General features: G+C 39.4%; 2 protein-coding genes across 2 annotated transcripts; one reads left to right on the top strand and one right to left on the bottom strand.

Annotated features, from left to right (window-relative positions):
• The first annotated feature begins 115 nt into the window (after window positions 1-115).
• On the top strand, window positions 116-2,715 carry gltpd2a (glycolipid transfer protein domain containing 2a). Its single transcript, XM_087788115.1, has 6 exons — window positions 116-203; window positions 369-433; window positions 1,195-1,376; window positions 1,439-1,601; window positions 1,684-1,880; window positions 2,250-2,715. The coding sequence occupies exons 1-6, from the start codon at window positions 116-118 to the stop codon at window positions 2,476-2,478; spliced, it is 924 nt and encodes a 307-aa protein (XP_087644241.1). The 3' UTR covers window positions 2,479-2,715.
• LOC148082074 (uncharacterized) lies at window positions 2,558-16,577 on the bottom strand. The gene is made up of 10 exons (XM_087790180.1): window positions 16,538-16,577; window positions 16,315-16,391; window positions 16,090-16,193; window positions 15,665-15,909; window positions 14,753-14,829; window positions 14,530-14,636; window positions 12,318-12,562; window positions 12,146-12,234; window positions 3,104-3,865; window positions 2,558-2,597 (listed from the first exon to the last, which is right to left on the bottom strand). Exons 4-10 carry the CDS (start codon window positions 15,863-15,865, stop codon window positions 2,558-2,560), a joined length of 1,521 nt encoding a protein of 506 aa, XP_087646306.1. The 5' UTR covers window positions 15,866-15,909; window positions 16,090-16,193; window positions 16,315-16,391; window positions 16,538-16,577.
• Window positions 16,578-25,399: the final 8,822 nt, after the last annotated feature.

Genomic DNA, 25,399 nt, shown 5'->3' with positions numbered 1-25,399 from the left:
GTGTGTGTGTGTGTGTAGATAAGACAAGGTCTAAGGTCGTTGCAGTGCAGCCATGGCAGAGGCTCGATGACGGGCGTGTTGTTTAGCTCCGGATGTTTGTTTCACTGAAGACAAGATGATCTTCAGACGGACGTTTGCGCGGCGATACCTTCTGCTGTCTGCCATGTTGGCTTTTCTCCTCTTCCTCAGCGCCGTCTGGCTACGTGAGTCACTTCAACAGGTCGGCCACGCTGGCTCTCTGCGTCCTCAAACATTCCATTTCCTGTTGTACCGGCACCACTTGACAAACGTTATTGTCACGTTTTCATTGATCTGAAGGCAGAGAATTACAATTTATGTGAAAGTCTCAACTGCTGGCTTTTCCTCAGCTCAGGAAGAAGTGGGAAAGTGTGGTCATCCTGGACGTCCGTGTCGTACTTCCAGCCACAAAGACGTAAGTACTTCAGTAGCAACTTGGTTACAGAAGGGAAGGTTTATCCAGTATCTTCCAGATTCTATGTTTCAGCCAACAATAGGAAACTAGTTTATTAAAAATATATTGAATACAATTATTTGTGTCAAAAATGCCTTTTTGTTGGATTCTTTTTTAAGAAGCACAACTATTTTTCAAAGAATGCATTTGTGAGAACGACAAGGAGTGACAGACAGACTGATCTGAAGCATAGTTTCACAGATGAATATCCTAGAGTTGTCATTGGAGCAGAGAGTGACCCCTAAAGTTAGAAAGCACAGATGGTTTGGACCCATGGAGAGGAGAGACTCTGCTGGTTGGATGGTTATGATAAATGAGGATTTCGGAGTGATAGGTGTGACCGGATAAGGTGATCAAGAAGGGCAGGTGGAGGACTTGTAAAAGCAACCACTGACCTTAAGTCTAATGGTTGTGATTAGAACTAAATGGTTGACATTCAAGATTACATTAGGAGTTAAGGTGCACCTAAAGTCCAACACCCTTCCCAGATTTCAGTTGCTCAATATCTGTTCATAAGAGGAATCAAACTCCAGTCGGGTCATCACACTTGTGTTGCAATCACCTCAGAAAGGTTCTCATAAGTAGATTTATTCAAACCTTTCTTTCTTTAATTAATAAGAAGCCTTCAGTAAAACAACATTTTCAAATATTTCTCCTTGAGGGACTAAGAATTGGAAAAATCTAAATCTATATAAACTGATTGACAACATTTTTTCTTGTAGAACAAAAATATTTTTCCTCCTAAAGATTTTGCCGCGCCAGACATTTCTTCCCGCATCATCAAGGAGTGCCCTGGTCAAACTTTTCAAGCATCCAAACTGCTGCTGTTCCTAAAATCCAGCATGTCGGAAAGAGACGACATTCTCATGGGTCCCTATCTACAGAGCTGGGATCAGCTCATCAGGTACCTCACACTTTTTGTTGACACCGACTTCCTAAAGACATCCACATTCCTCCTCTCTGCAGTTTTATGGAGTCCCTCGGGACAGTGGTGGGATTCTTCTCGAATAAGGTGACGGAAAAAGTTACCCTTATACGAGAACTTTCTCTGAAACATGCAGCCGAGACTCATGGGAAACATAGTCCTCGTGGGCACCAAACTATAGCCTCCTTCGGACTGGACTCCGGGGTGAGAAAACTAGACAAACAATATATCTATATCTAAAATCCATCCAAGCCTGGTGTTCAAATAGAGCTTTTTCTCTGCATAGATGTATCATTCAGTCCGGTCCATGGTGAAGGCGGAACTCAAGGCTGGTCTGGTCAACTTTTCTTGGCGCTCCGACTCGGGCTGCCGTACCTTGCTGCGTCTGCATCGATCGCTGCTGTGGCTGAAACTGATGCTGGAGGGTCTGACGCAGCCACCGGACGCCGAGGGACGATACAAAACTCCAGGAGAGCTGTGCAGGTACCATCCATACCGGCGTCCAATTAAACATCTCCCCTTGTTGGAAAGACTGATGCCTGTAACTAGAGGTTTTATCGGGTGGTGCTCCAAAGAAATCTCCAGGCCGGTACACAACTGAGCCTTCTGGGAAATATAGATGTTGGTGGTGGGAGATGATGTAGCCGAGGAGTCCAGAGATGCCTTAAGTCCACCATTACTAAGATTCTCTAGAGCACATTTGCCAGTCGAACTCCCGTCTCTTTTCCTTGTTAGCGTCAAACTTGAAAGCTACTAATACTGAGAGGGTCAGTTCGATCCTTATCCCTTTGTCTGTTTCTCACAACTTTCAGAATGGTTTGATGCTGAATGTTGTTTTCTGACGTCCCTCAGAGATGCCTACCAGGTGGCACTGGCGCCACACCATCCCTGGATGCTCCGCCAAGCCGCGGAGTTGGTCTTCCACGCGCTGCCGGACAGGAAGTACTTCATGCAACTCGTGTGTGTCCAGAAGGAGAGCGAGGCGGTGCCGGTCTTGCGTGTTATTATTGACGCTCTGGCGCTGGTGCACTCGAGGACCCACAGTGTGTTGGAGGAACATGGGATGTTGGAGCTTCCCTGAGGATGTTTAGCAAGGCTCTCAAAAATATGGTGAAGAAAAAAATGTATTTACTAAAACTCTTGTTTTGTTAGAAGGTGTTTCAGATATAAATCATGTAAATATTTATGGCCGTGTGAGCTCTGTGGGACAGAAAGACGTTTCAATATTCATCCTTTTGACTGAACATGGTTCCTGCTGTTAGTCCATAACAAAAATATACATAATTTAGAAAGTCAGACTGAAATGTCACAAAATGTACATGGTATGTAACTGTTGCAAATTATTATCTAACATCAAACAAGTTCGGTTGAAAATCAATGTACTAATGTATTTATTAAACTTGAAGTCTCTGATGTTTTAAACACTCCCTGGATGTATGTTTATTTCAACTGTGTGTATGAATGTATGAATTTTAATATTCTTTTGCAAACGCACACAAGGATCAGAAATAGATAAAAACAATAAAAAACACAAAACAGAGGAATTGAACAAAAATATATATTTTTAAATAAAATAATAAACAGGTAATGAAACAGAAGGTTATTTTTGGAGGTTGGTAAGTTTGTCATTATAAACAGTTTCCAAAAGGAGGGATCAGAACAGTTTTATGCATCCATCCATCCATCTATAGATATATATAAGGTGCCCTCTGCGTTTAAAGCGCATCCCGCAGTCTGAGCATACGAAGCGCCTCTCGTTACTGTGTGCAACCTGGTGAGACTTTAGCAAGGCATTAGTAGTGAAGTTTCTGCTGCAAATCGGGCAGACGAACGGTCGCTCTTCACTGTGGACATTGATGTGGGAATTTAGGCCGGAGCGTTCCGCAAAGGTCTTGGGGCAGATGTGGCACATGAAGGTGCGCTCTCTCTCAGTGTGGGTCTTTTTGCCATACTGCCTCTCAGAGAAATGCGTGACTCTGTGTCGTATCAGGGTCCGTTTGTCGAAGAAGAACTTCATGCAGATGAGGCACTGGGACTCCACCTTCTTTGAGTGCTGCTTGCGGTGAAACTCCAAATGCCCTTTATTGCTAAACTTCCTTGGGCAGAGGTCGCACTGATGTTTCTCCGCCACGTGGGTCGAGCTGTGAACCTTCATCCTTTTAAGAGTTACGAAAGCTTTCCCACAGACGTCACAGAAGTAAGGTTTCTGGTGCGACTCCATGTGTAGTGTCTGCTCCACTGTGGATTTAAAATTCTCTCCACAAATGCCGCAGCTGTTGTTAGGTTCGTTCAAGTGTGTCCAGGCGTGTTTGATAAAGCTGCTCCGGCTTCTGTACTGGATTCCGCACACCTTACACTGATGCAGAACATACACACTTTCAGACTTTTTTCGTTTGGCCTTTGAGGGCTTGAAGTCCAGCTGCTGGTCCTCCTGCCCTTCCTCAAACTCTGCTGCGTCCTTAAGATACCTGTCGTGGCAAAAGGAGGACATTAATATAGAAATGACCATCAGTTCCATCATCCCATCTCATGCCGTTATCTCTCATTCTGTCGTCATCTTTGAGTTGCAGTCATTTAAGATTTTTAGTTTTAGTTACATGACTGACGATGTGTTCAGGTGCATCAGTTGATGCATTTAAAACCCACTTTAATCTGAGAAAAACAGTGACCCCCAAGAACAGATCAGTTGACAACCAGGAATAGCACCGTGGCGGTGGGTGGTTGGCAACCCAAACAGCTAACTCTGTGAGGAGGAACCTTTTTCAAAGCTACAGATAATATAATGGAAGTATACTCCGTGGGGTGCACGAGAGGGGGGCAGGAGCCTCATCGGACTTACCAAATGCAATGCGAAAAATGACTATGACTGCGTTGTTCAGGTGCAGGAAAACCTGCAAGAACAGCCGGCCCCTCAAGATCCACCAGGCCGAGGATGAAGTGTTTGAAAAGGCAAAGAAACCAGCTAAGAACACGTTTAGCAAAAAAACAAAGGGCAACAAGATCCTCAAAATCCAGCAGATGCTCACCTTTGGCAGAGTTGCGAGGTATTTGTAGGAAATAGTTAACATTACGGGGAGCAGACTGGCACAGAAGGCAGGATGGCCTTCTTCATTGCCTTTTAGTTTCACTAAGCAGCTAGTTAACAGAGAAGAGGGAGATCCCTTTGTGTTGTGGTTGGAACTGGCCAATACTTATGGCTAAATCCTCACAAGCTGAAATAACAACCCTGAGAAAGTACATTGAACCACGCTTTATCGCAGACCTGACATCAGGTAACATCTGACTGGCACTGGAGATGGGATTAATAACCAGATGCATCATCTCTGTAAGTATGTTAGTGACAATGAAGTTTTCACATTATTTGCCCTTTAACAATCGAGGCCTTTCTCTCTAAAGTAGCTCTTAACCTCCGGGATGAGAAATCCCTAATCGGTCCTGCCTCTCATCACTGATAACTCAAGGACCCAAAGAATCTGGGATGTTGGAGCTGCCTCTAGGAATTTTAAAACTGCTCTAATAAATAATATGGTAAACACAACTACTCATTCTCTAGAATTAAAGTTTTGCAAGAAGGTCTTACAGATTTGAATCATTTAAATATGTATGGCCATTTGACGTCTGTGGGAAAGAAAAATGTTGGATAGACCCTCTGGCTTTGGATTATGGTGCATTTTGTATTTTCACCACCTATTCTCGATATCAACACAACATAGTATAAAGACCAGGTAAATTAGTTGGAATAATACAGTGTTAAAAAAAATTACAGCATGGATGTAAATCGGAAGCTTCACAGAGTAAGTTTATTTAGATCATGAAAAAACACTTTAAGCCAAATTTTAGGTAAGAAAAATCAAACTGCATGAAACCCAAACAGAAATGTCTCAAAAAGTACATGTGAAGAACATTTTGAAACTAGGTGGAAGAAGCAAAACAAAGAATCCTTGTCATTTTAAAACTCAAAAGCAGTGGATACATATATATATCCACGTATTTTTACAGAATACCATCTTCTTCAATCTAGCTTCATCATTGTCTCCTGTTCAAGGCATCAACGCCTTAATCTACACTTTTAATTTCAATAAGAGAGTAGCAACGATCTCTTTGAGTTGGGATTTCTAATTCCGAACATCAATTTGTCACTTCGCTAGTCCAGTCCAGATCTTCAATTTCCTGCATGATCATCCAGTTACAACTTCATCACAGATATCTGGATTATATGTCGCTAAAATGGTCTTGGTTGAGTCTGGCAAAACATTTCCTTCATTGCCTTTGACCTGATCGGTTTTGTGCGTCTTCATATGCGTCTTTAGACAGTGACTTTGCGTAAATGCTTTGTCGCACAGGTCACATTTAAACGGCCGCTCACCGTTGTGTATCCTCATGTGAACAATCAGGTGATCTTTCCTGCCGCATACTTTTCCACATACATCGCAGACAAATTGCTTGACAACTTCGCCGTGTGTCCGCATGTGTTTTTTAAGGTCCACTTTGCGTTTAAAGCGCATCCCGCAGTCTGAGCATACGAAGCGCCTCTCGTTACTGTGTCTAACCTGATGAGACTTTAGCAAGGCATTAGTAGTGAAGTTTCTGCTGCAAATCGGGCAGACAAACGGTCGCTCTTCACTGTGGACATTCATGTGGGAATTTAGGCCGGAGCGTTCCGCAAAGGTCTTGGGGCAGATGTGGCACATGAAGGTCCGCTCTCGCTCAGTGTGGGTCTTTTTTGGGCCGTTATGAAGCCTTTGTGGCAGACGTCACACTTGAAGGGCAGCTGGTCAGAGTGCTGGTGACTGTGAATTTGGAGAGCTTTCTTCTGCACGAAAGCTTTCCCACAGACGTCACAGAAGTAAGGTTTCTGGTGCGACTCCATGTGTAGTGTCTGCTCCACTGTGGATTTAAAATTCTCTCCACAAATGCCGCAGCTGTTGTTAAGTTCTTTTAAGTGTGTCCAGGCATGTTTGATCAGGCTGCTCCGCCTTCTGTACCGGACTCCGCACACCTTACACTGATGCAGCATGTCAATACTTTTTTTTTGTTTGGCCTTCGGGGGCATAAAGTCCAGCTGCTGGTCCTCCTGGCTTTCCTCAAACTCTGCTGCGTCCTCAAGATACCTGTTGTTGCAAAAAGAAGAAATGAATTTGGAAACTACCGTACGGTTCCCTCATCCCATCTCACCCTCTTATCTCTCAGTCTGTCGTCATCTTTGCATTGCAGTCTTTTAGTGTCTTAGTTTTAGTTAAATGACTGACAATGTGTTCAGGTGCATCAACTGATGCACTTAAAAAACACTTTAATCTGAGAAAAACAGTGACTCCCGAGAACAGATCAGTTGAAAACCAGAGATAGGCTGGTGACCGCTGGAGGGAATGTAGGCAGCTTGGAAAGACAGCAGCTGGGGCAGGGTGTGGTTGGCAGCACAAACAGCTTCCTCTGTGAGGAGGAACCAGAAATGGGACGTTTGACACCGAGACTTGAAAGCCTGCTTCACTAAATTGAAGCAGGCTGGTTCGAAGGGTACCAGGACCATTTACAAGCAGGCCAGGAACACACTGAAGAGGGATATCAGAGCAGCCAATAGGTGCTACTCAAATAAGTTGGAGAACAAATTTGCATCCAATCCTGCTTCAGTGTGGAAAAACCTCTGAGACCAACAAAGACCTGGCCAACAATTTCAACACCCAATACTTCCTGTTTGAAAAGGACAAAAGTACACCTCTAACAGCCCACACTACCCCACCATCATCCCCCGTCAGTCTTCGGACTTTCCCCCACTCCAGCCACCTCGTCCCATTCACAGTAACTGTAGAGGAGGTGACCAGAATGTTCCACAGACAGAAGAACAGTAAAGGCACTGGGCCATGAAAGAGTGTCACGCCCCTGCCTCAAAGCCTGTGCTTCTGACACACTTCCCTGGAATAGTGTGAAGTCCCCTACATCTTCAAGCACTCCACCATGATCCAGGTTCCAAAGAAACCGGATTTAATGACAACAGATCGGTGGCCCTGACGTCATGCAGTCCTTCGAGAGATGAGTGTTGACTCACCCGAGGACTGCAACAGGACCCCTGCTGAACCCTCTGCAGTTTGCCTATCATGTCAACGGGTCATTGGATGACATCCTGTTTGTGGACTCTAGCTCGGCGATCGACAACTTCATACCCGAAACTGAACGTGTCTGACTCCATTTGTCAGTGGATCACCAGCTCCCTGGCAGGCAGGAGGCCGCAGGTGAGACTGGTATGTATAAATTACATACTTAATGTGTTTATTTTTTTATTTATTTCTCCTCACTTTTTTTGTATACATTTTATCTACCTCCTTACTTTTTTTAATCCCAAAAAAAGTCAAGTCAAGCCCTTAGACGTCCACAGTCACAAAAAAATTCTATGTATGTATAGCAATATGTACTGGCGAATAAAGTTGATCCTGAATCTTGATGCAGCACTTCAACACCATTAGAAATTATTTTTTTAGGCTTTGAGGGCTCAAAGTCCGGCAGCCGATCCTACCTCTGTGCCTCTTTGTCCTCAAACTCTGCTACCTCCTTACTATACCTAATGTGGTCATACAAAGAAAATTGTAAATTTCAAACTGTCCAAGGTGAGCAATTTCGTAAGTGTATCAGGAAATTTAGAATGAAAGCAATGTCATGACAGTCCTGCTTGTCATTATCAACGGTCTGAGCTCCTATGATTAATATTGCAAAGATATTACTATTTATTCCCTATAAGTCTAATATCGTTAGAAGATGTTTAGGACTGTAATCATTAAATGGCCGTGTGTCCTCCATCTGAATGAAATGCAACATAATCTCTAATCCCCAGGTTATCGACTGTGAGAATGTGTGCAATGTCCTCTACAGGCTGTCACTATGGGTTACCTCAAGGCTCTGCCCTATCACTGAGAAAGAATAATTCACTAGCAACCAGCACAGAGCAGTAGGCAGCACCTCCCTCAAAATGTTATTCTTCAAGAACCATAGTTATATGATAACCTGGGGATTCTACATTTCATGCCTATACTGCCTTCTTCAGGCAGTCGCTATGACTTACACAATGTGAGAGCAGTGAGATAAATATACTCCCAGAAAAACACCCATTAACGAAACATAATCAATAGCTGGTGATTATCCCTACTTGAAAACACGTCTGTGACAGACCGATTACAGACAAAGCCCACTCATCATGTAAATGACAAGCAGATCCACAGGGATCTGCAGAAGGACTCCTCTCAGACAGAGTGGTCAAAAACCAAATAGGCCAGTGAACTTCTCTTAGGCCTAAGGAACATTAAAAGAAAACACTACAACCATGCACTACGTTTTAATTTTATTTCAAGAATGTGAAGACACAGCAGGAGGAAAACTTGAACGCCCACATGAGCTCCTGGGCTGTGATGTCACCAAAAACCTTAACAGCCGTGAGCCGATCTGTGACTGCAGTCTACCAATCCAACGCTTCAGTGATCCAAGTCGAGCTGTTCACGGCTCAAAGAAGCTCACAGCAGATAGACAGAACATTACTCGAGTAAGAGACAATAGGATAAAAAAGATACACTGTATACGCGTCACATGTTTATTCTACGGAGAAATCGCAACTCAATAGAATCAGACTCAAAGTCGCAGCAGAAGACTGGTGAGGCTGAGCCTTGAGGTAACTCATAGCAACAGCCTATAGAGAGTAGAGCAAGCATGTAGAAGAATCCTTAAATTGCCCTATTTTGAGCCATGGCACACATTTTAGGTCAGAAAAATGAAACGTTACAAAATAATAAATCATAACAAAAAGGATGTAATACATAAACATACTACTTTATTTTAACAGGCAGCATTAAGTGCACATGGTTAACAAAACTGCAACAAGGACCACAAATTACCGTGTGGTTCGCAGCAGCAACACAGCAGGACAGGAAGAGACTATTTTGTTTATTCGTGCAGGCTTTTCCTTGGTTTTCTAAGACTCCTGTGTTGGTCCAAGTCAAGTCCTTAGACGTCCACAGTCACAAAAAAAATTGTAAATGTATGTATAGCAATATGTACTGGCGAATAAAGCTGATCCTGAATCTTGATGCAGCACATCAACACCATTAGAAATTATTTCTTTAGGCTTTGATGGCTCAAAGTCCGGCAGCCGATCCTACCTCTGTGCCTCTTTGATGTAATACCTAAACATACTACTTTATTTTAACAGGCAGCATTAAGTGCACATGGTTAACAAAACTGCAACAAGGACCACAATGTTGTTCACTGCTCTAATCTTTTTGTTAAACTTGAGGTCCATGTTCGATTAAACGGTCTTTATATATATACATTTTGTAATATTTTAAAAATATTTTTGAAAACACACATAAGAAACTCTAAACAAAACAAAAATAGACAAATAACTCCAATCAAACATCAGTGTCACTTTAAACTAGAGGTGCACAGATAGTTCTCTCCACATTACAGCAATATCCCCAAAATAAACTTTACACATTCAGCTAATAGGCGATCGTGATTGGCCTTGAAAATGTAAAGAAAATATGAATATAGTTATTATTATTATTATATATCAACAACAAGAAGTAACCATAACTAGCTGCGTGAGTGATTTCTATCAGGTTGTAGAAATTAGAGGGTTTGTTAAACAGTGAAGATCTTCAAGGGATCTGAGTTTTGGTCCAACAAAACGCAAAACGGTCCAGATCTTAATTTCCCGCACAATCATCCAGTTAAATTGGTCTGAGTTAGGTCTGGCGAAACATTTCCTGCATTACCTTTGACCTGATCGGTGTTGTGCGTCTTCATACGCGTCTTCAGACAGTGACTTTGCATAAACGTTCTGTCGCACAGTTTGCATTTGAACGGCCGCTCACCGTCGTGTGTCCTCATGTGAACAATCAGGTGATGTTTCATGTTACATTGCAAACTAACTCCTTAACATCGCTGTGCGTCTTCATGTGTTCTTTAAGGTTGCAGTTGAGTTTAAAACGCAATCCACAATCTAAGCAACTAAAAGGCCTCTTGTTATTGTGTGCAACCTGGTGAGACTTGAGCAAGGCGTTAGTCCTGAAGTTTTTGTTGCAGATCGGGCAGACGAACGGTCGCTCTTCATTGTGGACTTTTATGTGGGCGTTAAGGCTGGAGCTTTCTACAAAGGTATTGGGGCAGATGTGGCACATGAAGGGCAGCTCTCGCTCAGTGTGGTTTTTTTTGTGGGATTTCAGTGTTCCTGGAAGTTTGAAGTGCTTCCCACAGATATCACAGCCATACTGCCTCTCAGAGAAATGAGTAAGTCTGTGAATCTTCAGGGACCTTTTTTCAAAGAAAACCTTCATGCAGATGATGCACTGGGACTCAACTTTCCTCGAATGCTGCCTGCGGTGAAACTCCAACTGTTGTTTAAGGCTAAACTTCCTTGGGCAGAGGTCGCACAAGCTGTCTTAGTCCTAGTCCACAGCCTCAAAAGATGTTGCACAGCATCGCAGATGTAGGGAGCTTTGAAAGAACAGATGCCACGTAACTGAATCGGTGATGTGGTGTATGGCAGACATTCTATTTGCACACCAAACGACAAATCCACAGCTTGGCCTCCTGCGTTTTCCATGAGCAGAAGCATTTTAAAATTTAGGCCACCTTTCTCTCCCTAATGGCACATCACCTCCAGGATAACACACCACTGGAACCAGCCCTAAGTGAGAATTTTGTCATCCAGTATCTATCATTGTATATCCATTATAAAGGCAACACATTTTTGTTCTTGTAGTACTTGCAGCATTTACACACCACGGTGAGTATTTTTAGGACTTCAATCCAGGGGCTTTGTCTAGTCCTTCATTATTAAGATGTGAAAAGGCAGTTGTTTCCCAAAAACTCCTCCATGTTGGCTTTTAGTTTTTTGTTAACGTATTCCTCATCTCCATCTGATTTTGCAAAGACAGCTTCTTCATGCAGACAAACGCTCTTAAGTCCAAAGCGCTTCTGAAATTTGTCAAACCAGGCCTTGCTGGCAATAAATGGGATTGGTCCTGTGGTAGAAGAACTGGATGGTCCTGCCTCTGCATCTACATCTACATCATGGTCAGGAACATCATAATTTTCAGCAAAGGTTTTATAAAGTTGTGTCTCTGCGCAGATGATGTTCGTAAAAAAAAAGATTTGTATCCCAATCAGGATACAAAATACATGACAGACTGATTCATACAGTAGGAATTACAATTATAATCACAGACTTAGGATTGTCATACATTTAATTATTTAGGACTGTAAGCAAAAAATAAAATCTTGAAACATCTCTTGACTGCAGAAGGTGAACCGTGAGGTGGTGAAGGTCCACTGTATAAAAACCCTTTTTTAATTGTCGTCATTCCTACACTATTCAGTGGTAAATGTCTGTATATTTGCATGCGCTACTACGTTGCTTTTAAATAAAAATGAATCCGAATTTGTTCACGTTCAATTTCAATCTATTATGAGGGGCTAGATAACGTTAAAAAAAACACATTTAATAAGGGGAGTCATTGTGTTTTTAACTATATTATTCTTTGGGAAGATTTCACTCACATTATTGATAATTTAGACCATCTTGGACAAGCCGGTGACCCACCTAGCGTGTCAGATAGAGAACTCTGTGTCACACAACAATACATTATACAGCAAACGGCTGACTTTTGTTTTCAGTATAGGACGCAAAAGCACTTGCTTATTCTGCAATACCTCTTTATCCTCATATCTCTTCATTGTTTTCATTTGAGAGAAGTCAAAGATTTTACCTTGAGTAGATACTTCCTCTATTTTTTCTCTTTGACTTTTCAGCTTTCTCCTTCTCTCCGTCCTCTTCTACATCCTTTGCATCTCCTGTCTGGACAACATAAAAAGAAAACAAAAATGTGAAATACAGATGTGATCATGTGATTATGTGGTTGCTCTGGAAACATGACAGACCTTCAGCCGAATGTACAGAACCTCCTCCTTCCCCTGACTGGACCCGATGGCTTCATGGATCTTGTCTGGCTTCAATGTCTTCAGCTGGAGTTTCTGCAGGCACTGTTGCTTGTCCAGCTTGTGTATTTCAAAATGTTTGTCGTCACCAGCCAGCTGAGGGAAGGAGGACTTCAGCAGGTCCATGAATTCTGCTTCGTTCATATGGCAGGGACACTGGAGCAGCTGCAGCGCAGAGTTCTGGAAGCCTGCCACACCAAAGTAAGTAAGTAAGTAAGAGACATTTAATGACGATACAGGACATCTTCTCACTAGAATTCAAGCAAGAACTCATTAGACATCAGCGACGGCTGCTCTAAGGCTGCAAGGGAAGCCCAGCCTCTCCTATAATGTCAAAATAGCAGAGTAAATACATAATAATTACAAAGTGATTATAAATATAAATAATTATAAATATATAAAGATTATAATATAAACTCTACTATTAAGTCACTTCCTCAAAAATAGTTGCACTCTTTTCTAAATAAATTACAACAACGAAATTATCTGGTCAAACTTTCCGACAATTACATTTTGACCTTATTTGACATTATTTGTTATTTTCATAGAACAGGAAAAAATAACAGGGTAGACACATTGTTAAATGTCATTGAATGGCCTTTTAAATGCGAAGAACAAAGCAGGAAGATTACGTTTAAAAAATGCCTTTTCCCACATATTGGGAAATTACCAGTCGAGACTGGTTTTGATCCACTCAACCTGCATGCAGCCACTAAATAAAGATGACCCAAATGAGACTTTAATGTGGCCTTCTGTGCCAACTCTGCACAGTGAAAGTCAAACATTCAACATTCCATCAAAAGAAAATTACAGAAGGATCACTTGGACGCATCTCCAAACTTTCTCCAAAGGATGTGCTCACTTTTGTTGCCAGAGATTAAGATATTAATGGCTATATATAAACTTATATATAATTAACACACAGACCACCTTTCATTGTGTCAAAGTGTCATTTTGTCAGTGGTGTCCCATGAAAAGATATACTTAAATATCTGCAGAAATGTGAGTAAGTAAGTAAGTAAGTAATATCTATTTATATAGCGCTTTTCCAGACCAGGGTCACAAAGCGCTTTAACAATCAAAACAATACTCAAAAAAGTATATACTTTAAAGATCAAGATAATACTGAGAACAACACAGGAGTTCCAGAAAATCAAGGAAAAGCCTGAACAAATAGAAACGTCTTGAGATGTTTCTTAAAGGAGTCAGTAGACTCCATCAAGCGCAAAGAGAGAGGAAGATTGTTCCAAAGCTGAGGAGCAACAGCCTGAAAAGATTTCTCTCCTCTGGTCCTGAGTGTGCGAGGAACCATGAGTAGATTCTGATCCACAGACCTCAGAGCCCGAGCTGGGGTGTAAGGCTGGATCAGATCAGTGATGTAAGGAGGAGCCTGACCATGAATAGATCTGAGAGTAAGAACCAGAATGTGTACTCACTTTTCTGATACACTGTACCACTATAAAACGTATGTAATCGCTGTTGTAATATGTGTAACATTATCAGCATGTGCCCAAAACGATGTCCTTCCTGTCATGAACCATGTCCACCCTGTCATGAAAGGCTTGCTGAGAGGGTGGACAGTGACTATCCACTATATTTTTAGCCGATGTTAGCCTTTAATGAGCACAGGTTGACCTTCAATTAGTAACATGCAACATTTAGCAAGCTGACCGTGTACTGTTTTTTTTTTTAATCAACTGATATTTCACAATGACAGAGTGGACATGCTAAGCTTGACAGTGCTAATAATATGATGAAAATCACAAAACATGAATTAGTGTAATAACTTACTCTGCAACTTGCCATTGCTTCAGCCTCCAATAAAGAAAGAGAAAATGCTCAGTGATGTCAGTTAGAAAATCTATGGGTTTCTTAATGGGGCAGTTACCCCATAATATTTCAGGGACACATGCAAAATGTTCAATATGATTATAAAAAAAGAATATTCATGATGAAAATGACTTGTTTTACCAAATAACTTACCATGAACAAGAAAACAATGTCAATTCTTTTAATTTAGTATCATCTAAATATATTCATTTGATGCGTTTTGTCTTTTGGCTGATCTTTTTCAATGTCAATTTTTAGGCCGAAAATGAGCTTGTGAAATGGGGAATTCCAAAAGATGTCAGGATCTGTTAAAATAACACCTTACCGTCTTCTGACGGCTTGTCCGTTTGACCATCTTCCAGCACACTAAACGTAAAAGAGAAATGTGTGTGTGGAGGTTTGGGGGACCTCCGTTTCTTGGCCAGGGATGATCTAAAAAGCAACAATTGATTATTTTAAAATAAATACACTAACGACACTTGGACAAGGACATACTAGGCAACGAACCGGCTCCAACTCCAACTCAAATAAAGCATCATCTTAAATACCTGGATGGTTTTTCGGTCTGCAAGGGAGAGATGCACAACTGCTCAGTTTCCTCCTCTGCTGACTGATCATCTTCATTCTGAGGAGTCAATGACAGTTAAAATCAGATTTGAAACACTAATAAAACACGCAATAACATCTTGTTTGAAGGGAAAGCGTTTTGAAAATGTTTTTTGTGTCATTAATGAAGGCACTACTAATTTTGAGCATCTAAAGCAGGTCATGAGAAACACAGCATCATAATGCTAGGAAAAACTAACTAAAAATAAGTGCATCAGCTGATTTCACAGTCAAACGGTCTTATTTTGCAGTGATATGTCATTATTTTCACTCTTACCAAGATAATTTGTTACTCTGCAACTGCCTTGGTGCTTGGTTTGGTTTTTCTATTGCTTATTTTGCTTCATCTTATTTAAATTGGAGGAAACAAGTATTTGATCCCCCACTGATTTTGTATGTTTGCCCACTGACAGGGAAATTAATGGTATTTATGTTTAACAACAGGTTCATTTTAACAGTGAGAGAAAGAATATCCAAAAATTAGTTTAAAAAAACAAAAATTTTAATTAAAAAAAAAAAGATTAAAATTACTTGCGTTTAATTGAGGGAAAGAAGTATTTGATCCACTACCAACCATAAAGAATTCTGTCTCACACAGATTTCTCCTTTCACTTTAAGAAAGTACTAAAGGATTCATTTTATTACAACACTCGTAATAAAAGTTTCATATTCTGATTCTCTTGTGTTTTTAACATGTGAGATTTTTCCTTCTTCATTATAAATAATAATAGTTATTTTTTTACTTCACACTGCCGTCACTGCATATACTCCATTTCGTAGTTCCCACTCACAATTTATCTCAACAAGTCGGAGCACACGTCTACTGACACAAACATTACATTTCAGCGACTGACCTTCAGCTTAATGTACAGAACCTCCTCCTTCCCCTGACTGGACCTGATGGCTCCATTGATCTGGTCTGGCTTCAGCGTCTTTAGCTGGAGTTTCTGCAGGCACTGCTGCTTGTCCAGCATTTGTATTTCAAAATGTTTGTCGTCACCAGCCAGCTGAGGGAAGGAGGACTTCAGCAGGTCCATGAATTCTGCCTCGTTCATGTGGCAGGGACACTGGAGCAGCTGCACCGCAGACTTCTGGAAGCCTGCCACACCAAAGAGACATTTAATGAGAGAATATAGTGGAGTAATCAGGGATGAAAAGAGAAGTTTCTTTGTTCATCCGTTACATAATGTTGATTAAACATGAAAGCAGGTACACAGTTTGAAAATATAGTTTACATAAGAACTCTGCTGAGAGAGCAAAACTATTGGTGAGGCCTTACCGTTTTCTGAAGGCTTCTCCGTTTTTTCCAGCACATAAAATCTGAAAGAAAAATGTGTGTGTGGAGATCTTTCAGGCCTCGTCTTCCGTCTTCCAGATAACGATCTAAACAAAATTGATAGAGAAAATGTAACGTCACCAAAAGTGACCACATTCGAATTATCAATTTGAGTGTCTTGCTCAAGGGCAGTAACCTCATAACAATGGTCGTATAAGAGAGAAATACCTGGAGCGTGTTTGAGTCTGCAAGGCAGAGCTGCACGTCGGCTCAGCTTCCCCCTCTGCTTGCCAACTATCTTTATTCTAAGCAAAAACACATTTTTCCACATGTTATTTATGTGTTAATTCATTATTTTCTTTCCAATAGTCAATGAACATCACTATTTCAAATGATATTTCAGCAATATATTGGTAGAAACGGAGGTTTATTGATCGTTGGTTTCCTGTACCTCGAGTTTGATGTAGAGCGTGGGGTGTTCACTGCTGACATGTTTCTTTCAATTTCCTCCGGGGTTAGCGACGTCACTTTCAGAGGTTTCCTTTTCCCGCCTTGCTGGGCCACATACATGTTTAACTCTTGATCGGCAGTCAGGTGAGGAAAGGTGGAGCAACTGAAGGAATTCCACCTCCTGCAGCCCAGTCGGACACACCAGCTGCACAGGATCAGATTTGGGAGAAACTGAGGACCACAAGATGATTTGATCATCAAGTAAAACAGTGTAAAAATATATATTTTTATCGCTTTGTAAAAGCCTTTACTCTAACATAATCAACAAATTATTAACGTATGATACAAAGTTCCCCCCCAATCATTCAGTTTAAGTTATCGTTGACAAATAAAAGAAATAGTTTAAAAAGATTTTGGTGTTTTCTAGCATGTGACATCATCATGTGTGCCTGCACCAAAATGGTATTTACATCAAGATCACGGCAAATCGCTAAACATCTTTTGTTGAGCTTTCTTTACTCACCGCTTGAAGTGCTGTCCAGGACATGGACCCTGAGAACGATGCCGTCTTTGACTTCCTTGACCCGAGGTTCGACCGGCGACTGCACAGAAGGAACATTTGGAGAAGAGATCCTGCAAATGAATTTTATTGTGTTAGTAGTGACTTTGATTTTATCAGCAGAAATCAGCAACTATGATAAGAAAATGAATACTGTAAACATTAAGAATAAAACAAACCTTTCTGAGATTTCAAAATCCGGGTCCTTCAGGTCTTCTCGTCTCCGTTTATAGCTTGTAGTTTCGGGTGCCAGAGTGTCTTCATCGAAAAGTTTGTTCTCATCCGTGTACCAGATAAAACCCAGGTCGTCCTCTTTAACATCTGTGCAGGTGAAGACATTGATGTCGATGAAAGTCAAACAAAACTATGCATTATTTAGAGGTGGGAACGAAATACATTTTTCTGCTCTCTGTTACACCGACATCAAAGATCATTATTTTATTACAACACATGGTATGGAATTACACCGTCAAGTTCTTAATTTCTCCTGTTTAGTTTGTGGAGGAGCTAATCCCGTATATCTGAGTAAAGTAGGCATAAGCCATGGGTGGTGAAGAAGACAAGATAACAACAGAAGAACAACGAAAGGAGAAAAACAGATGCAAGTTTCCAGGCTAAAGTTTTGAGCCACTTTGGCTTTTACGAGACAGAAGAACATTTATTTGGATAAATAATATTAAATGGGCAAAAACTGTTTAGCGAAGTTAAAATATAACAGCAACACTTTGAATCTGCAAAGCCATTGAATTTATTTAGGTTATTTTTTTATTTTCTTATTTTTATGAGAAAAAGGTGAAAAGGGCTCAAGTTTACATAAAAAGCTACGACTCACTGGTCAGAAAGCATAGTCTCGATTTAGACATTTTAGTAAAGTCAGGCACTTTTATGTGCCATCATAAGTCTAGGTTTACCCAAAGCACTTTAAGGTTCCCAGCTCCCAGGTACCGGAATGGTAAAAATAACTCCATCTATACTTAGTTTAATGTTTGCAATATTCTTATCTTGTTTAGCTATTGTTAAACTCAATCTTAAGTAAATGTTTTGCTACTGGCTTTTCAATATCAAAAAGTACTGTCCTGGTTTACAAAAAACATGTTATTAATATCCATGCACTTATGAGTGCAACTGTTGGCAAAAGTATTAGTTTAGGACAAATTTACTTAACCACATACAGTATACTAGTATTATCTCACCGATTGTGTACAACACTACACAACCATCACTGCTCATGTGGGAGAGGAATGTGGGGGTGACTTTTTGCCAGGTATCCACTTCTGAAGGAGTTAAAGCAGACCTTAAGTGATAATTAATCATTTAAGATAATTATTGCGTTGTAAAACTACGACAAATATATAAAAGCTGTGTGCTTCGGAAAGGTTTCAGACCCTGTGTTGTTCTTCCTAATTTGCAAGTAAAGCGTGTGACATTAAACTTTGTTTAAGTAAGTGTTAAGTAAGATTCCTAAAATGTAACTTTACAGCATGGATCAATTTGTACCTAACATCGTTTTTTAATAAATGCATAAGATGTTTTCCTTACTAATGAAAATGTATTATTTTTCATTCACATCGCGATGTGTCATATTCAGTATTGGATATTGCAGATATTGTGTATTGTGATATTATCATCATTTCATCAGTTAAACATTTTGTCTCACCCCTAGCATTATAATTCCATAACAATGATGTCAGATTCACTCAGGGTAAATCGGCACAACACAAATATTTCATAGTCATTCATTATTAAAATAACTTACGACTCACCTGTTTTCACTTCGTGAATCGGCCCATCTTCACCATCAAAACCCTCGTCTACGATCTCAAACTCTTGGTCATCGAGTTCAGTGACGTTGTCTGAAATGAATGAATAGTTTTTATTCCACAGTTAGTCTCAAACAAAGAAATGCAAGGTCCTTGAACGCACCGATGCCGTTTAAGACCAGAGGAGACTGAAGGAAAACCCAGCAGTGACCCATGTTGAGATTGTTGACCCATGTGGGTCTGGACATTATTCAATACACTGACATCAAACATCAACACTTTATTACAACACACTATGGATTTACCCCATTGTCAGTGTGAGTTCTAAATCCATCGTGTCTTGTTCGCGAAAGTGCTAATAACACCATATATTTGAGTAAATTAAGCGTAAGCCGTGGCCTTTTCCACTCTAAAGTGTGGAGCCACTTCGGGTTCTACGAGAAAGATGACTCACTTGCAGTAAAACGTGTGACATTAAACCAGAACTGATTTCTATTCTTTGTTCAAGTGAGCGTTTAGTCAGATTCCTAACACTGTTCAGTGTGGATTCATGTGTACATTGTACAAAGTTCCGGAAATAAATGTCCAAGAATTTTTCCTTATTTAAAGGAATTCCATAACATTTGTTTGATTCAATTAGAGTGAATCAAGTTTATGCGGCACAACATAGATATTTTATTTTTTATTCATTGTTGAAACATCTCTTTACTTACCAGTCTCCACTTGGTGAGTCTGCCTTTCATCACCATCAAAACCCTCGTCCACGATCTCAAACTCCTGGACTTAAGTGACATTTTCTGCAACAAATGAAGAGTTTTTTATAACTTATTTTAAGAACCAGAGGAGACTGGAGGACAACCCAGAAAGTGACCCATGTTGACTTGGTATCATTGAAGGTTCTTGCTCTCACCCACTCGCTCCAGCTTGACCCGGGGCTGCAGAAGACACTCCAGCAGCTCCTGCTGTCGCTGGATCTCTCGCCTGTAGCCACGACTCTCCTCCTCGTACCCGAGCACAGTTCTCTGCAGCACCGCCAGGATCTCTTCAGTCGCCGAGGACAGTTTCTCCGTGACGAACTGTCTCAATATGTCCACCTTGGATATGTCCGAGAGCTTCCCGGTGGTCCTCGACGACCCGGCGGTGTTGCTCCTCCAGCCCACCATGATAGTTTTTTGCTCTTTGCTGGACTTGTTGTTTGTCAACAAACCCACCATTAGGAACGGCGTTCCCGCGACTGGTGCAACACTAGAAAGTGTTCGACGGGAAACAACATGGGACAGGTACTAATTGTGAAACTACCTGTAGTAATTAATAATAATAAGTAAATAAGTAAGTCATTTGTATTTATATAGCGCTTTTCCAGACAAAATTCAATACAATATATACTTTAAAGGTCAAGATAATACTGAGAACAACACAGGAGTTCCAGAAAATCCAGGAAAAGCTTGAACAAATAAAAAATAAAATAATCACAGTTGTTCTTACTGACTTCCATTCAAATAGTAAAGTAAACAATATTAAGTTTATACTGTGATTTATAGCAAGTTAAATTCACTTTTCACCCTTCTTTTTTGGTTACTTATTTATTGATGGCAGTACTAATACTAGTTACTAAGTGTAAAGCGCTATTCATTTGTAGGTATTTTTAAATGTGTATTGCTTTTGATTGCTTTTGATTTTGCTTTTGATTTTGGAATAACTATATACATATACATAATAATAATAATTGCAGTAATAATAATAACAATAATTAATTGTAATACAGGAAATGATGTAGTATTTGAGGGAGGAGAAAGAAAACATATAAATGAAAGCTTAAAAATAATGAATATAAATATAATGTAAATCAATCTTGTATTTAAATTTATTAATTAACTATTGTTCTCACATTTTCTTGAAAAAAAAACCTGCATTCAATGCATAATGTGGCAGGAATTTGAAAGTTATAAACTAAAAAATCTAAATTATAAAAATCTAAAAGTTACTCTTTATCTTTCAAATAGAGATATTCCAATGTGTATTGAAGGTAATTTACTAAAAATTATGATTCAGAATTTACTATTGAGCCACATACTGTTCAAGAAATTCTCATTTATAGACTATCAAATGCGTCACTTAAAGAGTCTACAAGTGACAATGTTAGGTTAGGTAAAACCTAACCTAACATTGTCACTTGTGACTACAAAACTGCTTTATGGTAGTAAGACAGTGTTTGCATATGAAGTAGTGAGATTAATTTTAATTTAACTTTAACTTATCTGGAAGATATAATAAGACGATAAACTGATGCAACAAAAGTGTCTTTCATTTTTTGTAAACAAATGTATATGTTGCACATTTGCTCTCGGTGTTGTCTTGATCTTTGAAGTATGTACTGTTTTGAGTATTGTTTTGATTGTTAAAGCGCTTTGTGACCCTGGTCTCGAAAAGCGCTATATAAATAAATATTACTTACTTACTTACTTACATTGCAGCAGCCGCGCCACAGCAGCTATAGTTTTCTGACACTGGGGGGAGCCAGAGACAATATTTTCAAGCTTTCATATTGCCACCAAGCAAATAATTGGTTCCCTGCATATTTTGTCGATCATTTCTAACAACTCTTCCTTATCTCACTCCTCAGTGGCACAATCTATCTTACGCTGAACAGTCTAAATATTATGACCTGGCTCATGACATTTGGAATAACTATATACATAAGAGCCATTTGTTATTTACAATACATTTAGATCCAGAAATAAATATTTTCTTCTGCAATATATTATTATGGAACGCAAGGAGTGCCACGATTAGGTAATAATCAAGAGTTTAGAAATAGAGACACCCAGGGGAAAATAAGTAACATATTTCATATTCATTTTAACGTTTATAAATACACTGAATCATATTATTGCTTCACTTTAAATATATTAATATTATATAATTTCATAAGGACATTCAAAACATGCTGAACTAGTGATTTAGTAATAATTGTAATAATAATAATTGCAGTAATAATAATAACAATAATTAATTGTAATACAGGAAATGATGTAGTATTTGAGAGAGGAGAAAGAAAACATATAAATAAAAAAAACATCATCCACTCTTTATTATTTTTCTAACAGACAGTTGTATTTTACTATCCAAACAACAATAGAAAATGCATAAAGTTTGTTTTGAGGATGAATTCACGGTGATACAATATGACATGTACATGTGGCACAAGTCAGTAGATATTATTCAGTCTAAGGCGCTGAACTAAAACCTTCTTGACAGAATTGCCACTAACTCCACAAGCGTGTTGAACTCTGACCCACCCTGAGAACAAGGTCATGGGTCACAGGCTAACGCTGCATGTAAAGCTGGAAGTATGGTCATCATCATGGAACAATAGTGCTGGAAATTGTCTAAGTAATTGTCGAATATGAATTTATTTTACATACTCGACAAATAATGGATTGATGCACTAAATCATATTTGACATCCGACAAAATCAGTTTTTAAAATTTTAAGAAAACATCTAAATTTCAAATTCGTCATAACATTGTGATTCATCATTTCATTGGAAACACTATGAATCATATAAAGTTGCTTTTGAAAATTGATGCAACTTGTCTTAAAGTGAAATAGGATCTGAACTATTTTAGTTACTCCATTCCACCAGTAGAGGGAGGCATAATCGACATTCGTTATAACCGGCAGGATGGATCAGCGGGTGTTCATTCAAGAGTAGTCAAGTCTGGGAGTATTGTCCTTAGTATTTAAATGCTGGTATTATTTTTTTTAAACTTTATTTTAAAAAACACTAAAAACGGTTTCATTAGCTTTGGGACTCGGAGCAGATGCCTCACCAAGAGGTAAGTCCAATCATTTAATGAATGTTCATTTTTAAATACAATATCAGTTATCCTCAATAATGTCAATTTGGAGTTAATTTCGTGTATATTAAATAGACAAACTATATTCTTCGGTTCTTGAAGTCGAATTTTTTTCCACTAAAAATGTAATTTAAAAGCAGACCTGGGCAAAGTGTAACCACCGGTGCCACAAGCAGCCTTTTAACTGGACCGGCCAGAATACAACTTTTAAACTGACCGTGTTGAAATGTTTTGTCAAACAATTTTTACAAGTTAGTTCTTTTATTTTAATTAATTTTTAAATACAATTTGTATACCTTTTATAACTGTATTTGTTTTTTTTTTCATATCTTGTTAAGTTTTATAAGTAGTTTTTCAAAGAACATTTGATATTAAATGTTTTTTTTTCTTGTGTGATTTCTTTCTAAATATTATGTAATAAATGTATCAAATAATTAAAAATAATGAACTTTGAATTCATATATTTTAATATCATGGAGTTCAAAAATGACAAATAAAAGAACTTGAATTTAAACTATTTTGTAATGCAGTTGATATTTTGTTTTGATTTTTTCCAATTTCTTTTTCATACAATCTTAAAGTCCTTTTTTATCCGTCACTGAAAACCTTTCTGGACTGAATTTTTAGGTAGTGGATCAGATGACTGATGGACAGAAGAGTGGGGGACACACACCTGGTACAAACAACTTCCTGTGCATCATTCTGTCAGGGAAGTGTCTTAACCTTCTGCCTGTCTGAGGTGTTTCAGAGGAGAATCTGGTGTTGGACTGGTGTCAGCGGGAGTTCATGACCAGCGCCGGACATCAGCACCACACCAGCGCAGACGTCCAGACAGATGCTGTGAGTCCACGATGACGGGAGGCCTTCCAGCCAATATGGTGGCCGTCCAACACGATCAGAGTAACATCAGCGTCAGGGGTCGAGGGTCATATCCCCCATAGTGTTAGCACTGTGCACTGTTGCACGCGCAGCTGTAGGAAACAACTCAATCGTCACAAACACTCATCTTGAGTTTGTGTATTAAAATACAAGAAAACAAATAGATCCAACAATCAAGGTCGTCACGAGGCTAATGTAGCCATTTAATTACATTTTAAGGAAAACAAAACCGGCCAAAAAATGTTAAATTCAAGGCATTTTTTTCTCTATCTTTGCAGTCTTCCATCCATCCCCTCATCCCTCTGCTCATATACGACGACAAACACTTTCTTCCATTCTCCACATACGACCAGAAGATCAGTGCGGCGCTCTCCTGTAACCACGGCAACCCTTTCGACAGGTGGGAGTGAGGAATTCTACATCATCTGAGCAACTCTGACTCTGGACTTTTGTCTTCCGCAGGTCAGGAGTTCAGGTGAAGAAGCCTCTGAACGCGTTCATGCTCTACATGAAGGAGATGAGACACAAAGTTCTGCAGGAAGGTCAAGAGAAGGAGAGCGCCGCCATTAACCGCATCCTGGGAAGGAGGGCAAGTTTTTATTTCTGGCATACGTTTCAAACTATAGGCGAAAAGAGTTGTTAATTAATCTATATTTGTGATTCAAATATAGATTTAAACAACTCATAGGCTTTGATGCTTTCACACCAATAATGTTGACTTTTCTTTCCAGTAAAAAGCTAAAAAAAACTACTTTTGATCCTGTTTTTTTTATAATGAACACAATGAAAGCTTAAAAATAATGAATATAAATATAATGTAAATCAATCTTGTATTTAAATTTATTAATTAACTATTGTTCTCACATTTGCCTGCATTCAATGCATTATGTGGCAGGAATTTGAAAGTTATAAACTAAAAAAATCGAAATTATAAAATCTAAAAGTTAATTTGGCAAACTCTTTATCTTTCAAATAGAGATATTCCAATGTGTATTGAAGGTAATTTACTAAAATGATGATTCAGAATTTACTATTGAGCCACATACTGTCCAAGAAATTCTCATTTATAGATTATCGAATGTGTCACTTAAAGAGTCTGCAAGTGACAGTGTGACTACAAAACTGCTTTATGGTAGTAAGACAGTGTTTGCATATGAAGTAGTGAGATTAATTTTAAACTTATCTAGAAGATATAATAAGACGATAAACTGATGCAAAAAAGAGTCTCTTTCAATGTTACAAATTTCATACAAACAAATGTATATGTTGCATGTTGCAGCAACCGCGCCACAGCAGCTATAGTTTTCTGACACTGGGGGGAGCCAGAGACAATATTTTCAAGCTTTTATATTGCCGCCGAGCAAATATTTGGTTCCCTGCATATTTTGTCTATCATTTCTAACAACTCTTCCTTATCTCACTCCTCAGTGGCACAATCTATCTTACGCTGAACAGTCTAAATATTATGACCTGGCTCAGAAGGAGCGGGAACTCCACATGAAGCTCTATCCTGGATGGTCAGCGAAGGACAACTACGTACGTCCATCAGACGGTCACCTCGGTCCCTCCACTAAATAACTTCTTCCTTCTCTGCAGGGTAAAAGAAAAAGGAAGCGAAATCAGATGTTTTCGAGGCAGCAGCTTTCACTTCAGTGAGTCTGACTCTAGACCGAGTCCGTCTCTGATTCTCACATGAAGAAGGAGGTTTGTTTCCTGCAGCTCAATCCGGAGCCAAAATGATGCTGTAACAATTCTTCTAAATAAGCGACGACTCTTCGTTCAACCAGGATTTTTTCCAAAATGGT

The sequence above is a fragment of the Callionymus lyra genome, chromosome 4, assembly GCF_982586985.1.
Source record: "Callionymus lyra chromosome 4, fCalLyr1.hap1.1, whole genome shotgun sequence".
Classification (NCBI taxonomy): domain Eukaryota; kingdom Metazoa; phylum Chordata; class Actinopteri; order Syngnathiformes; family Callionymidae; genus Callionymus; species Callionymus lyra.
This window is presented reverse-complemented; position numbering and strand designations above follow the sequence as displayed.